General features: G+C 41.5%; 1 protein-coding gene and 1 non-coding gene across 2 annotated transcripts in view; both read left to right on the top strand.

Annotated features, from left to right (window-relative positions):
* Positions 1–17,291, top strand: part of LOC108306112 — a 115,599-nt gene that overhangs the window by 718 nt on the left and 97,590 nt on the right. Inside the window, exons 2-3 of the mRNA XM_017530896.1 lie at positions 655–924; positions 1,979–2,136. Of these exons, the coding sequence (XP_017386385.1) occupies positions 655–924; positions 1,979–2,136 (428 nt within the window). The remainder of the gene's footprint in view (positions 1–654; positions 925–1,978; positions 2,137–17,291) is intronic.
* LOC119471712 lies at positions 13,951–14,057 on the top strand. The gene has a single exon (XR_005200776.1). It is a non-coding gene; the product is annotated as a U6 spliceosomal RNA (small nuclear RNA).

Here is a 17,291-nt window from a genome sequence, read left to right as displayed (position 1 = left end):
GGCCCGTTTAGGGGAAGTAGCTGGGGCCACACCAGGCCTCGAGGATGCGAGTGTGAGGTCGACAGGATGTCGAGGAAGGGAGCGAACGAGGAAGGTCCCCGTTGGAAACAGTTTCTGTGTTAGAACAAACGCCACCAAACGCCCGACGCTGCGAGGCCTGGAGCTAACTGGGCTGGCGTCGCCCGAGCCCCAAGCTGAGAGCCGGGAGGCTGGGAAGTGATGGGAGCTGGGGACCCGAGCCAGAGAGTGCGACCTCCAGCCCAACTTTTTTGCCTGGCACAGAGATCAGGGACCGGACAGGTTTCAAACGGATCTGAGTCCCTAGAAAAGCAAAAACAGGCTGGGCGGAGTAGCGGGAAGGGATAGCGGAATTGCTGAGTGGAAGTGAATAAGAGTGGGGGGGAGTGGAGGGAGCAGAAAACAGCTCTTCCTTCTCAACACCCAGTGCAGGAAAAGAAAAATAAAATTCTTCCTGAACACCCCACCACCACCACCACCAACTACCATCACCACCACTGCTAGTGGGCCCAAAGAAAGGCTCGCTGCCTTTAATTTGGGGACCTATGTTAATGAAGTTGGTAATTAATTCGTCGCTTTGTTGTCGGTTCTTATACTGTATGTGTAATAAAATGTGGCCGTCCTTGGGATTTACAGCAATTAACGAATTACGGGAGTGCGCACGAGGCAGCAAGCTCTCGGCAGCCGGGCTGGGCTCCGGCTCTGGCTCGGCCTGAGGCTGGGGACTCCGTGGCCGCGGCCCCCGTCACAGGTGTCTCTAGAGCTTTGGGCCCTGGCGGCCCCTCTAGTCCCCGAGCGGCCCGCCCAGCTCCTTCCCGGCCCTCTGCAGCAGCTCCAGTCCGGAGACCCGCTGGTTGTCGCGTTCCCAGGAGTCAGGACTTTCTGGGGGCCCGGGCGGGGGGGAGGGTGAGTACCGACCTTTTTTCTCACCCCACCTCCACTGTACTGAAACACCTGGTGACCGCCCCTCCCCCCAAGCCTTTAATAGGGGTGGTGGTGGGGAGGGGGTACTAATGCCCCAGGCGTTTTGGCCCTTGTGGCGCTGGCTGTCGGAGGCACTGGTTGGGTGCGCTTGGTCAGTCCTGATGCTTTCGATGAAGGAAAGGCAAAAACACACTGTTCGCCTCAAGCAGAGCCTCCTTCCTACCCCTACAAAAGACGACGTTTCCCCCAGTTTGATCACAATGATGTTTAAAGCATAAAAGAACGGAAAAAGAAAAATGGACGTTGTGAATTTGGCAGAGCGGAAGGCCGTAGGGAGGCCCTGGGGACAGTCGGGATGGGGTGGGATGGGGAAATATCAGAACAGGCGCTTGTGAGCTCCACCAAGTAAAAAATTTTGAACTGGGAGATCCGTCTGCTATAGGGTCCAGTGTCCAGGGAAAGCTTTCAAGTCCGATGTAGAGGTTTGCGATATCCTCCCAGATGGCGGGGGCAGCTGAACCTCCCTAAAAATCCCCCTGTTCTGTTCGACAGGGGCAGATTTATGTGTGGTGGGGCGTGAGAGGGCTTTTGCCCTTCCAGCGGCCGGCGGCAGACAGCTCCGGCTTCTCTTTTGCCCTCTAGTCTAAGAACTTCTCAGAAATACAGGGCCAATAAACTACGAGTTGGAAATGGACAGTGTTAAATAAACAAGGGTCTCTTTAAAATTCTCATCCACTTCAGATGTCTAAAGTAAGATTGTGATGATTTTGTCACGGTTTGGTAAATTTACCCCTTTAAGAGGCTTTCATAAATCCCAGAACACACCTTCAGCCAGATTTGAATATAGATTTAGGTTTTAAAACCCAGAAGCTGGAAACACCGCTTTATCAAAGAGAATTTCCCTTTAGCTTAGCAATGTGCTGAAGCTCTTAAAAGATTGGATCTGAGAGAGAGAGAGAGAGACAGAGAAGAGAAAGAGAACTAGAGACAGAGAGAGGCAGACAGGGAGGGGGGAAGACTTTCTTTTTCTTTCTAGAGGAATTCTGCCCAGAGTCTGCAGCAGTTGGTAGCAGGCAAGCTTTCTCCTGGGTGTCGCCTGGAAAAGTTGCAAAATTGCTGTTCACCTGTAAGAACATGCTCTTTATCTTCCAGTCTCTTCTTGTCAATTTGGAAATCGCAGACAGCCCGGCTCAGGTACAGTCCCCACAAACCCTATTCTAGGTCAGGACAAAAGCCACTGGCTTTGGGAGAAGGGGGCTGGGCTCTTTTACTGAAAACCTTAGATGCTTGGTGGGAGAAAAAGACTCTTTGGATGAAAAGTCTAACTCTTGATTTTCAGTAAGTTCTTGAACTTCCAATTTACTTACTATCTGTTCATTGTATTTCTATCTGTGTTTAACTTTTTTTCTATGTCCTGTGTCTTTAACATTTTATTTTATTTTTTATGAATCTGACTTATGGTAGCATGCTTTGTGTTTTTAAACAATTTTCATTAACAAGTGGATGGTTTTTAATTGCCACTTGTACAATTATTTTACTATGCATATGACATATAAGCATTCAGAAGCTAAATTAAGAAAACCAATATGAAGGGAATCAAATTATTTGTCAGAGCTTGCACGCAGTTTCCAGAATATGGTGATATTCATATTTTGAAATCAAGATGAATGTGTGGCCCTAACTAGCCTGACTTTCTCCACCCCACAAGCCAGGCCAGTTTAAAATATTCCAAACTTTCCTCCAAGTTTATTAACTTTGGTGGGGGGGGGCATGGGGGAGGGGGAGGGGAGAGAAGACATCCCAGGATTCTTCCAGCCTAATTAAAAAAGAAGAACAAAACCCATATTCCGTGAGAACATAGCCTCTTGGGGGAAAGGAGCCAGTTAGACTTCCTTAACACTTCAGAAATATGAACATTAATTTCCAATCTTTTCAGCAATTCAGTGAAGAGTAAGGGACTACATTTTGCCTTAGAAGTACCATAATATCCAGAAAGGAGTCATTTTTTTCATTAGGTTTTTAGATTGTCTTTATTATAAACTTTAACGAGATTAACCTTAATCTTTTAATTTTTTAAACAAGGATTTAAGTTTTTTTTCACAAGGATTTAAGATTGACAATGCAGACAGAATTTAAGGGAAAAAATAAGGCAACAGATCACTTGTAAATTAAGCTTGAGTCTCTCCCTCCCTGCATTGCGGTTGCCTCAGAAAAGAGGGTGAGAGAGAAAGAAACAACTTCAAAGATAGGATTGGGCTGTCTGGATAAAAGAGTAGGGAGGCAAAATCCAAATGCGAAAAGGAGGAAAAGAGGACCATGTTGTTCCGGAATGAAACGGATTAAGATTGTGTGACAAGTGCGAGATGTGGGACTGTGAGACATTTATGAGCAGGGTGTGAGCCGGGAGCTGTGCATCTGTCCCTGAGAGTGTGGGGACCAAGGGTGTGTGTAGAGCAAGGTTAGGGTGAGGGATAGGAAGGGCATGTGTGGATGTGAGACAGAAGTGTCAGGTGGGGTGTGTGTGTGTGTCAGAAGGGTGTGGACGGGAATGTGGATAGATTGATGAAGGGTGGTAGCTGTCAGTTTACATAATTTTCATCTCCTGGTCCTGAAGTTTCCTTGAAATCAATTCTATTGCAGGCAGCAGCCTTGAGCTTACAGAGCTGATATAAAACAACCATTACAGTCCAATATCTTGCCTGTTTGCAAACTTCATTTAAAACTGGGGGAAAAAAGACCCAGGAATGGTTTTGTAAGAAAGGAAAAAAAGAAGAAAAGAAAACCACAGTGAAGCTTTAAACTAGTTTGGATAAATCTCTAATCTTTTATTTGTAACCTTTTACAAGCTTTATTTCCCGTATATGAAAAGCTTCTTTTATATGGGTACGACAGACTTTTCCTTTGGATTTTTAATTAGAGTCCATCAATTGTAGCCATATTTAAGAATCAATATGAAGTAATCCTTCGAGATGGGATAAGGTTTTAATCGAAAATCTAATTTCCCACTCTTTGCAGATCATTTTAAGGGGCTGGTTGATTAAAAAAAAAAACAAAAGGGAGTTCAATTTTTAAAAGACATAACACCTAAAACCTGGAAAAGATCATGTCTACAAGAAACCAGCTGATGTTGCCTTACAAAGAAAAAGTCTGGCTGTTGTTGGGAACTTTTTTTTCCTACTTAGAAGAATTTGACTTATTTTTTTCTCAAGCAGTATTCCCTAATGTGGATCCTATGAGAGTATTCACATTGAATGGGGGAGAGAACAAGACAGAAATTGTTTGTTTGAAACATATTTCATATGCAAAAGGTAGCAACATAAATTTTTTATTAACAAAGAAAACATAGATCTTGACAGATCCCTCTCACTATACGTTCCCAAATTCTCAAGATTAGAGAATGAATAACACACACTTTTTCATTTTTGTTCATGAATGCAAACTTTCCATTTTCAGATCCAGGATGAATATTTCTGACCAATTTTAAAACGTCAAAATTAGAACTTTGCAATTTTTGATTTTTTTTTGCAACAATTGAAAAGTTGCTTATCTCAAAGGCATAGAATTTTAAACAGTTTTACCAGAGTCAATGGCTTTCAATTTGTCTTAAAAAAGAAAATGAAAGCAAGAAAGAAAGGAACAAACAAACAAACAAATAAAAACTAATTGTAGGTGCACAGACCAGACCCTTTGTGCTCCTGAAAGATTAATCTGAGGTAACTGGTCAAAGGCCGAACCTTATCTAAATGTGTATAGTACATTTCCAACATTCACCGCTTAGTTTAAGATCTGCAAATCATCCGTAAACTACAAGGGACCCCCCCCCACAAAAAGTTAATAGTGTATTTTCAGGCAGTCACTATACTTTCACAAACTGTTGTATCTGTTAAGTACATTTAAAAAAATGAACTCATCATGTTTGCTTTTAAAAATCTGAATGAAGCGTGTTTCAACATACTTGATAGCCATGCTTTTCTTTTATCTGCAGAAATTTCAATTTATTTAAAAGCTTGGCGTTTAATGCACTACATGACCGCATGAATTTTAGAGAAGCCCTCTTGTATTTCTCTGTAATCGTGTCTAATGAAAACCTGGGATTTTCCATTTATTTTTTAAAAAGTGAAAATATAATGCATCTTCATTAGGAAAATTGACTGCTGTGCTCAAGACAGTACTTAATTGAAAAGGCAACCTATTTTAATGGTGTGGTTGAGAAGAAGATTACATACTTTATCCAAACACAAAGACAATTAATAATGAGAAGCAGGCTGCTGCCATTAACTCTAATGCAGTTGCATCAATGTCAGTGAAAAGCGCTCATACCTGAGATACACGGTGCAAACTCCCCCGGCTCCCTCCTTTCCCAATTCACCCACTTCTTAAATTTGAGTTTCTTAATGTGCAAGCGCCAGGGCCGGCTGTGGTCAGGCGGGCTATTTTCTAGCAAGTGCGGCGCGGGACTGGACGCCCCTGCCGGCGGGTCGCCGGGTCTCGAGCTGCGCCGCCCGGCTGGAGGCGCCGGGGCTGCCTGGCTCTCCGCGAAGACCTCGCGGCAGTCCATTTGCGCGCGCGGAGCCGGGTGAGGGCGGCCGCGGCCCCCGAGCGATGGAGGATTTGGAGGCTCAGAGCCGCCGGGTACATTTTGAGAAGTTTAACAAACCGGACTGGGCTGCCTCGGAAACTGGGGTCTGTTCTGACTCATTTGCAGAAAAGTTACTGGGAAAAACATCTTGCAAAATTAAGGTTATGTTTGGCGGGTACAGTCTTGAGCGCACATGGTCATCCGGCGAATCAGCCAAGTTTTCCAAAGCGCCCCCTCTCCAGCTCTCAGGCCAGGGGAGCAAAGCGTACGTGTGTGCGTGTGCGCGCGCGCGCGTGTCTGTGTCTACATGTGTGCTCGCAAGCGCGTGTGTGTTTAGGGTGGGGGGACATCCCGACCTTTCTACACCCTAGTACGTCCCAACTCCAGGCTGGGAGGAGACGTCGGCGGCCTCTGGTCGTCTTTTCGCACCGTGGGCGAGGTGCGGCCAGCGGAGACCTCACGGCGGCCGCCTCGGACCCAGTGCGTCGAGCTAGGGGAGCCAGCGCCGGACGGGGAGACCTCCGGGATTCCGCCCTGGGTGCCGAAGGAGTGGCGGCCCTTGGTACCCGGCCTGGTCCTTGCTGCCGCCGGCGCTCCCGGGGGCCAGGAGTCAAGGATGCGGTTCGCCCCCGCAGTCCCAAGACCCCCGGAGCCATTAGAGCTTGCGGAAGGGGCTAACTCTGGTCTCCACGAGGTGGTTCGGTGTTTGCGATAGGGTAGGCCCCTCTTGCTTGGCGTCTTACACCCCTCGGAACTGGCTCTGCCCCGGCCTCTTCCCCAGCACAGTCTCCCAGCTAAGGCTCAGACAGCCGGGGAAGGGGGCGCCCCCATCAGTATTCCCCACAACCAGTCCCAGTTTGAGCCAGGGCGGCGGCTGCAGGCTGACAGGCGCTCCGTGAGCAGGCCGTCACTTCCCTTCACCTAAGGTTAGATGGGGAGCGCGCACCTTCTGGGGAGTTCCCAAAGCTTCTCGCTTTGATTAGCCACGCGCAGTTCCAGAGAGAGATATTGCTGGGGTCTGAGTCCGTGGGAAGTGTCGGGAAGAGAGGAGAGAAGAGCAGGTAGTTAGACTTCGGCGGCTGCCCTGCGGACACTTGCACACATCCAGCCTCGTGGAGGAGGAAGGACCCTGTCCTCCAAAGCCAGAATGAATACACTTCCCTCCCTTGAGGCATAGCCTCACTGGAAAGTCCCTTCCACAAATGCACGCTTCCCTCTGCAGCCCTCGGTATCCTGGGGCCAGCTCTGTCGTCCCTCAGTCAAGCATACCCCACTCTCTTCCCTGTTTCCGTCTATTTATGTGCAGACTTCCTGTAGACTTGCCACTTTTGTGATTTTCCCCACGAGCTAGGGGGCCTTTTCAAGGCTCTGAAGACAGGCAGGCCTGGAGATTTCCACGAAGCCCCAGGTGCCTCCTCTCCCTCCCTTAGGGCAGGTGAGTCTAAAACATTGTAGCCTCCTTTTGGTGAGAGCCAACTATGAGCTACTTGATGTGGTCTAGGAATCTTCTGGCCTCCTTTCCAGCTTCAGTGTTGGATAAGCCTCCTTGCATGATGTATCTAGAGTTTCACCTATTCTTTTAAAACACCCTTTTCAGATGGCAAACGTTGAAGTATTCAGTTACTATTTATCAACCAAGCCCTAGTTTCTGCTTTTGGTGAGGCCATGTGTGTCAGCTGGAGTAAGAAGGGGACCAGGTTTCCTAGGGATAGCGTGAAGCCTAGATGTCTTACTTGCCCAACCTCATAAGAGGAACAACAGACCTGCTTCCGTTTGTGGATCTGTTTCTTAGCGTTTAACCTGTGGATGCGTGGAGGCATCTTTATTAGCAAGTGTCTGCCTTTGGATAGCCACTCAATAATGACATTCCTAATCATTTATTGAATACCATTTAAGCTAGTTCAACCACAGACAGTAACTCTTAGCCTAAATGGTAGTTTCTGACAGCTTATTCAACTAATGAACAAGCAAAAAGTGAAAGATATAATTGCTTCCAATACTTAGCTCCCAAATATGACAATGAAAGGCATCACTTAAGGAACACACAGATCGCACCAAATGTAGATGGAGTATTCTGGATTACTGGAAGAGCAGTAACCCTTTTGATTATGCTCTCTTGCATCTGATGGACAAAATATGTCAGATAAGCACAGAAGAAACAGGCGTGGTACCTAGACCTTGGGTACCAATAGAATCATGGGTTTAAGTCTATCCTGACCTTTCCCTACTGGTTCCACTGAAAACCAGAAGTAGTGGTTGAAGGCTTTCTCTAACAAAAGGACATTCTGTAAACATGAGATATTCACCAAGGAAGTGGAGGGAAACCAAACAATTTCATTATCATCAAGAAATATTTTTAATATCCTGGTGTCAGCATTGGGTAGATAAAACTTCAGTCAACTCTAGAGTCCTAATGAAAACATTTCAGTAAAAGCAAACAACATTTTACATTAGACCATATATTCTTAAATCCAACTGCACATTCGGATCGATTTGGTTCATTAACCAATTTGTGCACTCATGGCAGGATGGATAAATTCGTTTATTTTTCACATGCAAAAATATTTATTGAAGTCTCTGATTTATCTAAAGATTTGTGATTATCAAGCCAGGAAATGTCTGGAGCATAAGTACTTTTTCAAAAGTTGAATGTAGCATGAACTCACATTCACTCATTCATTCATGTATGCATTCAACAAGCATATCAGGGGGGCTACTATGTATTAGGCAATTGTCAGGAATTGATTATGTCTAGAGGCTCGTGTTTTTCTCATTTCAAATAATCAAATACTTATAATAAACATTCAATCTATAAGTTTTCATTAGTCTCTTCTGGCCAAAAATTAAGCCTGGAGAGATTTGTCAGTTGCTCAAGGTTGCAAGGACTTGTATTGCTCACCTAGCAGTGTTCCTAGGGAAAGCTGTAGGAGTTGATTGCATGAACTGACAAAAGTCCATGACTCTTAATGTTCAACTCTAATTAATTTCTAAAAAATAAAATCGGAAGCTGAGTGTATGATTTATCTTGTGTTTAGTAAAAAATAATTTTTTTGATAAAAATAAACTTTAGATTTAACTCTATATTCTTTTAGCTCATCTCTAAAAGATAGAGACTATTTGTGCATTTATGCCATCATTACATTCTTATTTCTAACAGAATGCAAAAAATGTATTCAAATTATTATAAATACAATTTACTTTTTAAAACCCCCTTTCTGGGCTAGAAATAGTTATCATTATTTATTTTTGTCCATTTTTGCTTCAACTACTTGCCAGTCCTAGAAATTAAGGAGTTTTAATTTCCTTTAGAATTTAGGATTTTTCAAGTAACAACTTACACTCAAATGTAGTCTTTCTTATAAAGATTCTCCCCCTTTCTATTTTATTTGCTTTCCATTCATAACAGAGACATTACCATGAAACTTTTTTTTTTGAAAACCCCCGTGTTAAACCATGAAATTTTTCATAGGTTATTGATGGAGTTATTGAATGTGGTGATCAAATAACAGATTAAAACTGAGTCTCCATGAGGTGGCAAGTACATAAAGATTTCTTTTTTCTGAAGAATTCTCACAGGAAGAATTAAACGCTACCTCTTACAAATCAGTCCCACTGATCCTGTGTGTGTTTGGACACACTAGAGTCTTTGAGCCACATCCTCACCAATAGTACTTTACCTTTTGGGTATGAATTGTGGGTCATGGTACCTGTGCATAGCTGGTGGTCTGTAGAGAAGCCATATTGATTAATACTTTTCATGCAAATTATTCAGAGTTAGGTTTTTTTTTTTTTTAATTCCCAAACCTCTAAAAACTCATTCTTTATTTTTCAAATTTGATCTTTTTAATTTCCTTCACAGTTAAGAGGATATGAGAGCCCCTTTGTTCTGGAGCTACTGATTCTGGTATTCAAGGTGTTTATTTGTTCCAACGACTGCACTTATGATTTTGAAGTGCCATAAATTCTTCAGACTAAGCTCCTATAGTCTTTGTACCACCTTACCAGCTTAGATTATGTGATCCTAAGTTTTTTTATGAGATTAGGCAGCTATTCATATTATAAATATGAATTTATTAAGTTTAACTGGCAAAAGGATCTATTATGAGTAAAGAAGGTGAAAATACAAGCTTAAAATATTCAGAACTGAGAATAGAGCATTTAATTTCTGATTCTCTCTGTAGGTGGGGTGTGAAATAGAATGCCAGTGTTGCTGATGCCAAAATGTTTGCCTATTTTTGCACTTCCGCAGGAGATGTGGGCAATGGAAAGGGATACTTACGGAAGTACCACAGGGTTCATGTAAAAGTTCATTAGACTTAAGGAGGGTAGTGTTTGCCTTATGGAAGAGAGTGGGTCTCTTGATGCCCAAAAGGTATATGAGAAAGATAGTGAACTGAAAAGGAGACGAGAATCCAGACGCTCCATCAGCAGCCTTACCCTGTGACAGACCCAGAGGCAACTCCAAAGCCACCAGGGCAACTGCCTGTTCAGTTTGCCAAAGAGCCAGATGCTGTTGCTTGGAAGAATCTCTTCCACAGCTTGATGTCTGGGTCCTGTGATTGCCATCCAAAGAACAGTGGTGGAGCATGCTGGGATGAATGCAATCCCAGCATCCCACTACAGTGTTTTCTTTTTTAAAAAGAGTCATTTTAAGTAAGTTTTAAAACTCACATATTATTTTTGAAAATGTACAAAGGAAATTGGAGGATAACAATAGTACAAGCCAAGGCTGTATATTTGAAAAAAATCCTCTTAAAACTTAACTTTGCTTATGGGTCATTTTTAATTATCCCATAAGGAATGGGACATTTAGAAGAGACAAAAGACCATCCACCATTCACAGTGGTGACATAAAAATCTAGAAGAATGGTGATACAAATAATACTTATTGTTTATGTTATTCACTCTTAGTGATCATTTACAATACTTGTTTTAATAAACTAAAAGTAAGATATTCGATGTTACGTTTTATAGAATTTTGATTGTGGGTGCTACTGAACATGTGCTTAAATAAAAAAGGCAGTAAGAAAAATGATTAGTAACAGGTAAAGGGAAAAATTATGCCTGAGTGTCTGATGAGTCACTCACATCTCTTCTTAAATATTATCAGTATTTTCACATGAAGCAACATCTCTCCTTTTCAAAATAATGTGTTAATGTTTGCTGTGTTATAGCTAAGTGAATAATTGCTGCTGTATGTCTTTGAGTCATTCAGACTACTTCAACAAATGAATGTCATTTGATCCTAGTGTGCAGCCAACACCTTTGCTCTTTTCATGTAATCTTTTATTTTTTGTAATTTTGGGAATTTTTTCCCCTTGTATTCCCAGACTTTGTCTAATAGCCTAATGGTAAGTGCCTGAGCGACTTAATAAATCTATAATTTATTTAATCATTGTGATCAATGTGAATCATGGCATGATTAATGTGGCGGGGTAATAGGTAATGGTTAAAAAGATAATCAAAATATTTGGATAGTAATGACTCACTATACAGCAGTGTTTCTCAACCAGGGACAATTTTGCCCCTCAGGGGACATTTGGCAATGTCTAGAGACATTTTTGGTCATCACATCTATTGGGTGGAGACCAGGAATGGTGCTAAACATCCTGCACAGCAGAAAACAGCACCCTACAACAGAGAATTATCTAGCCCAAAATGTTAGTAGTTCCAATGCTGAAAAATCCTTGTGTAGAGCATGGATAACAATAATGATATGACATTTTTAATAGTTTGGTGACTACCAAAATATACATAGCTCTGTAGTGTCATTAATCTAGAGGAAAAGTAAAAAAAATCAGTAACTCAAATATTTTAAAATATCTTCACATTTTGGATCGTATCAACAAGGTATAAAAGCATAATATTGCTGTCACTTTCTGTAAAATATATTTCTCATCCTCACTTGAATTATTATTTAAGCACATAGTTAGCTATAACTGGATGACATCAATAGCACCTTGGGGACATCGCGTTCCTATTTCATAAACAGAATACTAATTCAACAGAAAAAATTTAGAAAAGAATTTTTAGTTTTTAAACTTTTTTCGATTCCAAAAGTTCTTTCCAAATAATTTGAAAAATACATAAACCTATAAATAAGAAAATGAAAGATATCATTAATCTGGCCGTCTTAAGTTTTTAGTTTCTTTAAACTCAAACCTGTGTCTATGGACATTTCTTCCTTAGCATAGGAACAAATACGGTTCAGCAAAATATTTTGTGATGGTTAAATTCTCATGATAGTAACTCCTTTGTCTAGCATATGTAAAGTGAAATTTATAGTTGGTTTTCTAATTGTTCTGTTCATACTAGTTTGCCTCCTTTTTTTTTTTTTGAGTGTGGATTTATTGAAAATTTTTCTTTCTTCTCATTCTTTCTTCCTTTATTTCCTTCCTTCCTTTCTTTCTTTCTTTTGTAATACATTCGGTTATATTAAGTGGAAGACATTGCCTCATAGAGAAACTGGCTTGGACCTCACCTGCCTTATCTGTTTATACCTTGTAGGACTAGTATTCTCCAATACTATGTGTGACTTGTGTACTCGTAATTTTTTCTTAACTCAGATGTTCATGCTGCAGAGCTAAAGTTGTCTAACAGGTAGTAGTTTTGTCTCGGTTAAATCTATGGGTGAAGATACAGCCACTGGGCAAGACTAAGGTGGTAATTACAGTTACGGAGGGGTTTGAGCAGGGAGACAGGCACAGAGCCTTTGTTAGGGAATGAAACCCAGACAGAAGGGAGGGAAGAAGTGCCAGAAGATAAACAAGCCAATATAGACAAATTACAGAAGGAAAGAGGACAAGTGGAAGATAATGCAATAATGCACAGTGTTTAAATAACAAATGGAGCAACAATGAGTTTGCATTAGCATTTGGGCAGTGCTATCATCTGAATATTTGTGTCCCTCCAAAATTCGTGTTAAAATCTTAACCCCTAAGGCGATGCTATTACAAGACGGGGACTTCGGGAAGTGATTAGGTAATGAGGAGGCAGCCCTCATGAATGGGATTAGTGTCCTTATAAAAGAGACCCCAGAGAGACCCTTACCCCTTCCATCTTGCTGTGAGGACACAGCAAGAATGTGCCATCTATAAACCAGAAAGTAGGCCATCACCAGACACCAAATCTGCTTTGATTTTGGACTTCTCAGTCTTCAGAATGGTGAGCAATACATTTCTGTTTGTTTTGTTTGAGACGGAGTCTTGCTCTGTCACCCAGGCTGGAGTGCATTGGCGGCTCACTGCAACCTCCCCTCCCAGGTTCAAGCGATTGTCCTGCCTCAGCCTCCCAAGTAGCTGGGACTACAGGTGCCCACCACCATGCCTGGCTTAATTTTTTTTTGTGTGTGTGTATTTTTAGTAGAGACTGGGGTTTCACCATATTGACCAGGCTGGTCTCGAACTCCTGACCTTGTAATACGCCTGCCTCAGCCTCCCAAACTCCTGGGATGACAGGCGTGAGCCACTGCGCCTGGCCTAAATTTCTATTGCTTTAAAGCTACCCAGTTTATGGTATTTTGTTATAGCAGCCCAAGTAGTCTAAGAAGGGCAGTTATATGACAAGACTTTTGCTTTATTGGAGGCATTAATCTTTGGTTTCTTTCTTGGACCCATATTATTAGGTTGGTGCAAAAGTAGTTGCAGTTTTTGTCATTACTTTTAAATGGCAAAAACTGCAGTTTCTTTTGCACCAATATCTCTTGTCAGGGAAGCAGAGAAAAGATTGGAAGTGGGCCCATAATTTTCAGGGTTTATTTTTTCCAGTGTTTTTGTTTTGTTTTGGTTTGGTTTTTTTTTTTTTTTTTTAAATAAGATACCATGTTGTCCAGGCTGGAATGCAGTGGCTATTCACAGGTGTGATCCCACTACTGATCATCACTGGAGTTTTGGCCTGCTCCACTTCTTCCCTGGGCCAGTTCACCCCTACTTGGGCAACCTGGTGATCCCTTGCTCCCAGGAGGTCACCATATTGATGCTGAACTTATCGCGAATATGTGATTGATGTCGCACAGAACTCCTGGGCTCAAGCCATCCACCCACCTCAGCTTCCCAAGTAGCTGGGACTACAGGTGCATGCCGCCACACCTGGCTTTTTCAGGAATTTAAAACAGAGACAAGCTCTCAAGCTACCACAAGTTCTGCCTTGGGCAGTTGACAATGCCGATTTTATAGAAACCTCCCCACTGCATTCCTCCCTTACCTGCAATATAAAACAAAAGCCTCACTGAACACTTTCTAGAGCAGAACTTCTTTTCTTCTTCACAAAATAGGTCTCATTCTTGGGTAAATAATAGGTGGCACAAGCAAACAGTAACAGGCCTGTCTGGGGAAGCTGTTTACTTGTTTATCTTCAGGTACTCTGAGGAACAGAATTTAGAAGCCAGCTCTCTTGTGTCCTCCAACTTCAGGTACATGAAAGAGAACATAGTGCTTGCTTCGGCAGCATATGTACCAAAATTGGAACAATACAGAGAAGATTAGTATGGCCCCTGTGCAAGGATAACTTGCAAATTTGTGAAGCGTTCCATATTTTTTAATTACAAAAATAAAAATAATAAAGAGAACATACGCAGGAATTTTTTAAAAGATCGCAAAATGTTCAGTGAAGAGAAATGAAATATACCACAGAATGAATAATATGCCAGTCAGTAAAATATATATGAGGGTTCACCTAAAGGATGGATCCTTTCCCCAATAATGGACAAACAACCCCTTTGTCCTTAAGACTACGAAATCCTTGGTTCTAATTCTGTTTTTTGTCTTCTTCCTCATCAACTAGTGGATTGGGGTCTCTGCTAGGCCTCCTTTAGGTCCTGTTCATATCTAAAGTTGGCCTATGCCAACCTGGTCCCTTCTTTGAATCAGGGCCGACTTAGGAATTACAGAAAAATGTTGGTCTAGGGGTGTTACTTGAAGTTTGAAATTTAATGTCAAGTGTCTTCATCAACTTTATGTCTACAGGTCTAGATATTTCTTTTCCTATTATTATACAACTATCAGAGATGACTCCTCATTTAATTCTGTAGTTGTCTACAAATTGTTATGAATGCCAGTTATAAAACTCATTTTATTTTGTTCTGCTGCTGTGGAGGAAGGGATCTATACATCCACGCCAATGTTGATAGGAAGGGAATAGTAACTACTCTGGCTACCACTGGAGGAGTTTTCTTTTTATTTCAGTCACTTACTTATACATCTTTGGCTGAAGGGTGCTCCTTTTCATATTCTTAAATGCATTTCCATCACTAACTAAAAAGTTAACTAAAGAACTACATGTTTCTTTACTGGGGTTTTGTGTTTTACATGAGGCCCATTTGTATGTGGTTTGTATATGCAACATCTAACTTCTTCCAAGAATGCCAGAAAGAAAGAGAGAGAAGGAAGGAAGGAAGGAAAGGAGGGAGGGAGGGAAAGAGAAAGAGAAAGAGAGAGAGGGAGGGAGAAAAAGAAAGAGAGAAGGGAGGGAGGGAGGGAAGAAGGAAAGAAAGAAGAAAGAAAGAGAAAGAAAGGAAGGAAGGGAGGGAGGGAAAGAAACATCACATGCATGGCCCAGGAAGCCCTCTAGCACTCTACCCTTGGGACTGGGGCTGAGTATTAAAGAGAGTACAGGGCCTACTTTGGTCACTGATTTTTTAAAACACAAAGGATATGGACAACCCAAAGTGAATAGAAAGAGCTATTATGATAGAAATGTCTTATGGGCATCTCTATGAGCATATCACATCAAGAGCAGATTTGTTAAACTTGAAGAAGAATGACTAAAGAGATAATCCAATTAATGTCTTGAAAAGCATGGATATTTTCTAGAAGAGGAATTTTTATAGTAGTTCTCTATGCCTTGAGAGATCCCAGATGATGAAAAAACTTAACATAGCAGCTGTTTCAGAGGAAACACACAGACTCACATCCCCAACGTAACTATCCTAGAGCTAAAACACAGGAATATGTTCACTGGTGGCCACTGTGGAATCTCTGTGTTTGGAGATCTCTGAGAAGAGATTCGTAAGCTTTGGTTAAATACCTTTATTTACACCTGCTTGAAGGTAATGAAATAATTCTTTTTTTTTTTTTTTTTTTTGAGACAGAGTCTTACTCTGTCACCAGGCACCAGGCTGAAGTGCAGTGGCGTGATCTCAGCTCACTGCAACCTCTGCCTCCCAGGTTCAAGCAATTCTCCTGCCTCAGCCTCCCAAGTAGCTGGGACTACAGGCACATGCCACCATGCCCAGCTAATTTTTGTATTTTTAGTAGAGACAGGGTTTCACCATGTTGGCCAGGATGGATCTCTTGACCTCGTGATCCACCCTCCTCAGCCTCCCAAAGTGCTAGGATTACAGGCTTGAGCCACCGCGCCCGGCCTATCAAATAATTATTTAAGTTTCCTTCCAGTTGTTATTCTATGAGGCAAACAAATTTTTACAATTATTTTTATTAATTGCTGAGCGAAACATTTATTCCCAGCCAGTAAATCCTAGGAAAGTCGTCTCACGTTTTGAGGCTGTAAGAAGTTTACGTTGTGAAGATTGACTAACTTTGAAATTTTCCCTTGAAAAGGCTCAGAGTCCCAGACTGTATCTGTGATAGATTGTTTTGTGATGTTTGGGGGGATATACTTTAAAATATTTTTCTTGTTCTTTATAATCTTAGCATTATTTATAATTTTTAAAAAATGTTTATTTTATGCCATAAGTTATATTTTTATCCTTCAGAGCCTAGCACAAGCATTTAAAAAAATCTAAACTATTTATTACATCTTGAAAATTCGTTTTGACTGGGCCTGGCGGGGCAAGGTAGTCTGGGTAATGTGATAAAGACACCCAATGCAAAAAAAAAAAGAGTTATTTTTATTATTTGAATTATCATACAGTAAAATGAACTTTTTTGGTGTACTATTCTATAAATATTTTAATATATAGATTTGTGTAACGACCACTACAATCTGTATACACCAAACTCTTTTAACATAAGATACTTTCCATATTTTAATAATGTTGTCACTAAAATCCATTCTCTAATGTAACTGCTCAATGAACAAAACACATAGTAGAATATATAATATTACAAAATGTAAAGTAGTGTTTATTTACAATAAAGTGCTTTACTGAAGATATTCTTAACAGATCCCAGTGGCTGAATCAGACCCATTGTGTTCAAATAAATTTTATGCAGTTCCTTGTTATTGTAACAGCTGTTATTATTTCTTTAATTTTTTTTTTTTTACTTTTTTTTTTAATTAAAAAAAATTTAGAGACAGGGTCTCGCTATGTTGCCCAGGCTGGAGTGCAGTGGCTATTCACCGGCACAATCCCACTACTGATCAGTAAGGGAGTTTTGACCTGCTCCGTTTCTGACCTGGGCCGGTTCACCCCTCCTTAGGCAACCTGGTGGTCCCCCGCTCCCTGGAGTTCACCATATTGATGCCGAACTTAGTGTGGACACCCGATTGGCATAGCGCACTACAGCCCAGAACTCCCGGACTCAGGAGATCCTCCAGCCTCAGCCTCCCATGTAGCTGGGACTACAGACACGCGCCACCACGCCTGGCACAGCTGTCATTATTAATAGACAATAGCATATGCACATATACATATCAATATGAATATCAACTTCCATAATGTTGAAGATTTCATAGTGTCCCACAGGCTTTTTAGTTTTTAAAATCTAATTTAAACTATGACAAAGATTTACAATCAGATTATAACTTATAGTAGTTTCACTCAATTACTTGTTGTAGAATCTACCCTGATCATGTTTTGTTTTATTTTTTC

This window comes from Cebus imitator, unplaced genomic scaffold (genome assembly GCF_001604975.1).
Source record: "Cebus imitator isolate Cc_AM_T3 unplaced genomic scaffold, Cebus_imitator-1.0 Scaffold70, whole genome shotgun sequence".
Classification (NCBI taxonomy): Eukaryota; Metazoa; Chordata; class Mammalia; order Primates; family Cebidae; genus Cebus; species Cebus imitator.
Note: the sequence above shows the minus strand (reverse complement) of the source record. Positions and strands in the feature narration are given on the sequence as shown.